Genomic DNA, 7,086 nt, shown 5'->3' on the forward strand with positions numbered 1-7,086 from the left:
TCGTAGATCTTTTTATTTTTTATTTTATTTTATTTATTTTTATTAAAAATGCATATCATTTTAGCTAAAGAACTTGTTTCTCTATGAATTTTAATGACATTCCTTCCAGACGAAAATGCAGAGATGTTGATAGGTTAATATCGCCGTTTCTGTTTGGGATTAATGAGCATATATTTGTTTTGTTTGCATTTCCTGGGAGACAAATTGTGAGCATTGTCTCGGTTTTATCCTGCAAAGCTATTAATCCCTCAACTGAAATTATGGGCCTTATTAGGAAAGCATCGCGGCGACAAAAATATTCCACAATTTAGAATAACTTAGAATAAATAAAAGTAAGACAGCCACGCACGCATACGCTAAGATGTGTAAGATGTGTACGTCTTAACATGAGTATTGTCTTCTTCTGTTATTTATTTATTTATTTATTTATTTATTTATTTATTTATTTATTTATTTATTTATTTATTTATTTATTTATTGTTTCATTTTTAAGGAGACGTTTGCATTAAGCTTTAAAATAACCTTAGCAATAAAAAATTAAATATGTATTACAAGTTTTCTTTATTGAGCGATAAAAGATTTGTTTTCTTTTTAAAATAGCATTAGGAATATTTATTTTTAGCTTTTTAGCTAATCTTAAAGAAAAACAGCATTTAAAATTGTTTTTTGATTAACGTTTCTGATGCTGTCTGTGTTTTGTATGGAAATATTTTTTTATGTTTTTCAAACATAGACTTTTATTTGTTTGTTTATATTGGAAAGAATCTTTCATAAAATAGCTAGGAAAACCCAAAAAATATTTTCATTTTGGCTGTGATAAGTGCCCTAATGGCAACATAATAATAATAATAATAATAATAATAATAATAATAATAATAATAATAATAATAATAATAATAATAATAATAATAATAATAATAATAATGCATCATATTCGGAAAACAAAATCAATAACACTTTAATATAGATTCTGTTCTTGTCACTACAAGAATACACATATACAAGCCATAAATAGGAATTACACAAATGATTGAACAATCCTGATGCATTAAAGTTCATTTAGGAATCCCGATGAGCGGGTGTCAGCTATCTTACAGCAACTTCTTGTTTTATCTTTGGGGTCCAGTCCAGAAGCCGAACAGATCTCGTCACATTTTCATCTTTTTTTTTGTTTTTTTGTTTTTTTTGTGTGTCATTTTTCACATCCTCTCCTTCAAAATAAGCAATTAGGCTACTAACAAACTCGACAACTAAAACGGTGGCAAACATCAAAAATATCTGAAATACATATTGTACACAAAGTCTATATTTCTTCCGTTTTTGTTTTTTACAAATGTACAAATCTAAGGTGAGGAGAGTCCACGGCGCTTTACGAGGAGTTCATGATCGGCCTGGAATAGACACCCTGGTAGTAAGATGTGTCGGGTATAGATGCAGAATCCAGGCCGGCTTTCCCCGCCATGGAGCCCATAGAAAGCGCCCCGGCCATCGGGGAGCCGTATCCGGAGTAGTGCATCACCTGCTCATAAGTTTTCAAGTCCATTTTATGATGATGATGATGATGCTGCTGCTCCGAGGACATTAGGTTATTGATAGAGAACGGGTGGTTGAACGAGTAGTGGTGCTCCGGCTTTAGGTGGGCTTCGTGCGCCAGGACGGAGTGATGTTGAGACATGAGGTGCTGCCCTTGAGACACCGGTGAGGCGGCGGCGGCTGCAGCAGCGGCGACGTGCTCCGGGCTGAGGGCCTGGCTCGCCTTCATGTCCGACAGGGACCTTTTGTGGTCGCTGGAGGAGGAGTTGGAGTGCGGCGACTCGTTGCCGTTGCAGCTCTCCGAGCTGCTGTTGGAGGAGCCGGCGTCGCCCGCCTTTCGCCCGCCGTCCTTCAGCGACATCTTCTTTTCGCACTTGAAGCGCTTCTGCCTCCTCAGGTAGCAGCCGTTCTCGAACATGTTCCCGGAGTCCGGGTGGAGAGTCCAAAAGGAGCCTTTCCCGGGTTTATCAGGCGACCTGGGCACTTTGAGGAAACAGTCGTTAAATGACAGGGAATGACGGATTGAGTTCTGCCAGCGCTGCTGGTTCTGTCGATAAAAGGGGAACAGGTCCATTATCCACTGGTAGATCTCAGCCAGCGTCAGCATCTTACTGGGAGACTGCTGGATGGCCATGGTGATGAGGGAGATGTAGGAATAAGGGGGTTTGGCATGTGTGTAGCTCCTGCGGTAGGTCTTGGGGTCTCGGGATCTGTTGATGTTGGACTGTCCGTAAATGGGGCTCATGGCGTTCATGTTGGTGTAAGAGGTGAGAGCGTTCATAGAGGCGGGCTGCGCGGTCATTGGGCTCATGCTGGGGCTCAGCGCTGCGCTCATGGCCGTCATGCCCGCGCCCATGCCGTTCATCGCTCCGGTGCCCGGCGACATGCCCGTCATGGAGGGGCTCATGCCGGTGTTGACGTAGGACATGTTCATGGAGTTGGCCGTCATGTTGGCCGTGGTGCTCATGCCGGACATGCTCATGTAGGTATTCATGGAGTTCATTCCCAGGCCGGTGTTCATGTTGCCAACCGAGGTGTAACACTGTCAGTGTGGAGGGGGAGAGAGGCAGCCATGAGTTTGGCACAGTCAGGAAATAACATGATGAATAATTCCTACACACAAAAGTGTTGTTATTATCAATTAAATCTGCCATACATCTGGTATTGTTATTTAATTTAAAAAATAAGAATAATCAAGTATTAATTAATAAATAAAATTTGTTTTAACTAGAGTAAAACATTTAAAATAATTCAAATGTCTGTCAGCATAATATGACAAATAAAACAAATCATAGTAATGCTTTAAAATGCGCAAAGGCTTTACAAAGATTCAAACAGCTCTTCCCGTGCGTCTGCAACACTTATACAGCATGTGAACCAATTCCTTTAACCTAAACCAAACACCACAGGTGTATATTGAAAGTAAACGTGGCAAAAAAAATTACAAAATAATAATAATCAGTTTAAATATCTGCATGAAAAGTTTCCTCTCCCCCCATTGCATGTCAAGCAAGTTTGTTAGGATAGGATGGCGCGCTGTGCGGAGATGGGGGAGGATTTGGAGGCGCCTCAAGTCAATATTTGATCACAAAGTTAATATTATCTCAGGGCTAATATTGAGTTGTATAAAATGGGATCGGCTTTAGACCGGGGAGAAATATATATATTTAAGGTACCCACCTCGGGCTCTCCGTAGTAGGTGCTCCAGTCGGTATGTTCGTGTCCTTCCATTTTAACTGCTCCAAGCATCATGGAGGACTTCGACAAAGCGTCTCCCAGCAGAGGAAAAAGCCAAAAGTCTCTCTGATAGCAAATGACAGGGGACCAGTTAGTGTGTTCGGGTCGCGGTCCGTCCTTCCGTCAAGGACTTGGTGCATGTGCGTCCTGCGGAGCCAGCCGTGATGCGCCCGTCAGAGGCTGGAGTCCAAATGACGCTCCGCGCTGCCTGTTAGCGCTGTGATATAAGCTCTGTGCGCCAGGCAAGCCTCCAATCCCTACTTCTACGCCTTGGGCCCTATTTGAATAATCTGCTCGCACCTAGGCGTGAGACTCCTCAAGCTTCCCCCTCCACCTCTTTCCACCCTCTCCACCCCCAATTGTACACCTGCGCTCACTGAAAAGAACAGTTTCATATGAAAAGCTTCATTATAAACTAATCTTATTGTAGGGGTAAAAAAAAAAAGGGGGTGGGGGGTATAAAAAGGAATGTTTGATGCTTTTCATTATACGCACATCCTCCAACGGATTTATTCCACTTCAGCTGTGCTCAGATCATAATCCATTTTTTTTTATTGTGGTGCGTTTAAGGAATTTAAGGCAGCAAACTGCATGAGAACAGCTGATTATTTTATACCAGCAACACAACAAATAAACTAATTTAAAAACAAAATAAAAAATAAAAACACGAGGACGCAGGAAACCTAAAAATGAAATAATTTTGGTAAAATTTAAAAAGGTAAAAAAATGAAATGAAAAAAATGTTTGCGCAGCTATTTCCTTAAAGGTACTTGTTCGCAACTAAATGTGTCGCTTTGAAGTTATATTGCTAATTTACTTATAGTTTACATGAATGGCAATAAAATATCACATTTCTTTATGTATTTTTTTTAGAGAAACGGCTTTGTCCAAACTGTTTCATGTTTGATTTAAAGTCTAATGAATGTGTCAAATTAAAAATATATGTTTCTATTTATGTGTCCCAGAAAATATCTGTATTTCTCCCCAAATCACTGAATTACTGAATTTGTTATTATTTTTAAAATCGTTTTTAATTAACAAGACAGCTTTATAGCGCCCTCTGTCGGATGACACACTTTATCTGGCTTCACTATTTCACATAAAATCACAGCTTATCAATCTACTTTGTGCGAATTTTAATTCAGTTTTTGACGTTAGATGAATGCATAAAATAATTTAGATTTTTATATTTGACCCAAAGTATATTTTATACTTTGTGTCTAACCTCAGACATTATTAAGCAGCGTTCTATTTCCTAAAAGGAAAGCAATTGGATATATCACAACCGAGCAATTTCAGGCCTTTGGCTGCAGTTGATTAGTCTATTTTCTGTTTGTATTTGTCTTAGTGTGGTGGGTTTTAAATAATGGACGTTTGCTTAATGTGTTAATCTTCTATCAGAAAGACTCCGGAGGCCCGCAGTGCTAAAGGGCCCCTTAATTCTCGCAGCCCGTACTGTATTTGTATGAAACAAACATCCAGGTGAGACTGCGGAGCGGTGTCAGCCACGTGTCGGTGGTTGTACATTTGACTGCATATTTACGCAAGAGCATAACTATCAGCATAGAGCCCCCATTAGTAAAAGCGAGTAAACCTGTAGTGTTGACGAGAGACCAACACAGTCTGCTTAACTTGGAAATGAGATCATGAGAAAAAAGCTCCCTGTGTTTGAGGATTTGGGATTGCACCGGCGGGGAACAGGAGATGGAGAAATCTGCCGCTTCTTGTTTTGTCTTTGGCTGTTGTCAAACTTCAAGATCCGCTTTAAGTGTAAAGATTTTAATATGATTTTTACACGATGATAATGCACATGTTCCGTGTTTTTTTTTGTTTTGTTTTGTTTTCTGAGGCCATAAAATAGCTAGGCTTAACATTATGCAGAATATGTGCACTGGTACATATTTTTAAATTTGAAAAAATGTTCCTTGTTCGTGCCAATTTTTCGCTTGCGTAAATTCACCAAAATAGGTCGCAATCGTGTGTGATAGCACGAACGCACACAGCTGTTTGCATTTGTTGCACAATCGAGGAATCTATTAAAGAGAGAGAGAACTAAAATAAAATTACAAAATGACATTAATTACCCATGGGCAAAAAAACAAACAAAACAATATTCTATTACCTGTTTATTTAACGGGTATTCATGTATGGAGAAGTGTTTAATGGGAACGTTTGATATTTTCCTTGCGCAAAACTTGTATAGTAAAACTTTTCCATGACCTTTAACGACATAACGTCCCCGAATGAGACACGTTGCTAATAACAGGTTAATCATCAACCTGCCAAAGTCCTCTCACATGGGGTGAAGGACACATTTTAGATTTAGCCAAAAACAAAAATCCCCACACAGGACCCTGCAGTTGCTCCATCTCCCTGTTTAGCATTTCTTCTTTCCCTCTTTCTGTGATTGATTTGCTTTCATATTAGTCATTCCCCGAACTGTAACTGAACTGCTGAACTTTTCACATGAGATTCAAAACCGTGGACCTGAATATTTTTAGGACTAGAAGAACTTCAGCCTCTGTTTGTTTGACTTAACTGTATTTAGGCTGCTTTTCATTTAACTGAATCACAGCTCAGTGTTTGGTTTTTCAATGCACGCATGTCCCGAGAAGCAAAAAACATTATTGTACTTTTATAAATTCGGTTTGTTTTAATCTGAAAGAAAAGTAGACAGCGATAGTAAAAGAAAAAGCCCGTGCCACCATGAGTTCAGAGGTGATGATGGTGCGGAGCTTCTAAACGCACTCCATCATTAGATTGTGATTAAGAAAAAGCATTTTAGGTTTGCATCTAAAAAGACAGTCCATAATATTTTAATCATTCATTTACTGAGTGCAAGGTTAAGCGAGTTGCAACGTTTTATTTAAATGTATAAGCAGAGTGGATAACTTTAAATGTATAAAGAAATAAATAGAAATACATATGTTCTTTATTGCTCCATTTTTTTGAATGTCTCTCTCATATGTAAATGATTGTAAGGTTACATCTGTAGGGAGGAATCAGTAAGACATTTCTGAAAGGTACAAATACATGCTCAAAGATAGCAAATTTGGTCATTTTTGCTATAGAGTTACTTGAGCTACAAAATCAAACTCCACAGCATCACAAAACTTCTGAAATTCTGTTTTGTCATTTGATTTTAATACACCCACCCCAAGCTTACTAACTTGCATGATAAGTATTACTTCTCATGAAAGCAACAGGGTCAAATTAATTATTTGAATCATATGATTTATAAATTCTCTTTTATTTGTATTTCCTGAAAATAATAAAATAAAATAAAATAAAAATACCTGCCCTGCAACAGAATGGCGACCTGTCCAGGGTGTACCCCGCCTCTCACCAGGAACGTTAGCTGGAGAACCCACTAAGGACAAGGGTGTAAGAAAATGGATGGATGGATGGATAGATGGATGGATGGATGGGAAAAAATATACCGGATTAGATTTCCAGACCAAAAAAAGCAGCTGAAAGTGACTAATGTTTCAGATTAATGCTATAAAAAGAGTAGGTTGAAAAATAATAACACACAAAGCGATTTACCATAGAACTAATATATGAATTAAAGAAACAGAATTGTATTCTTGGTGACTGTCTCTCAGTCACTGTTTTTCTTTTCATCAGATCTGCCCACATCTTCCACAATGTTCATTCAAAAGTGGTGGAAGTTTCTTGATGACTGATTGTTGTTGGCTAGTCTGTCGTTCAGTCTTTCTTAGCAAATTCATTGTACAACTCAACTAAAACTCAGGAGCAACTTTCCATCTGACTTTAACACAAATTCAGCAACTAGCCAGATTCAGACATACCTAC

At 38.6% G+C, this 7,086-nt stretch overlaps 1 protein-coding gene across 1 annotated transcript; it reads right to left on the reverse strand.

Annotated features, from left to right (window-relative positions):
• Positions 1 to 933: 933 nt before the first annotated feature.
• foxa2 (forkhead box A2) lies at positions 934 to 3,847 on the reverse strand. The gene is made up of 2 exons (XM_044143366.1): positions 3,214 to 3,847; positions 934 to 2,575 (listed from the first exon to the last, which is right to left on the reverse strand). Exons 1-2 carry the CDS (start codon positions 3,283 to 3,285, stop codon positions 1,370 to 1,372), a joined length of 1,278 nt encoding a protein of 425 aa, XP_043999301.1. The 5' UTR covers positions 3,286 to 3,847; the 3' UTR covers positions 934 to 1,369.
• Between the last annotated feature and the right edge of the window lie 3,239 nt (positions 3,848 to 7,086).

Source organism: Gambusia affinis, linkage group LG16 (genome assembly GCF_019740435.1).
Source record: "Gambusia affinis linkage group LG16, SWU_Gaff_1.0, whole genome shotgun sequence".
Classification (NCBI taxonomy): domain Eukaryota; kingdom Metazoa; phylum Chordata; class Actinopteri; order Cyprinodontiformes; family Poeciliidae; genus Gambusia; species Gambusia affinis.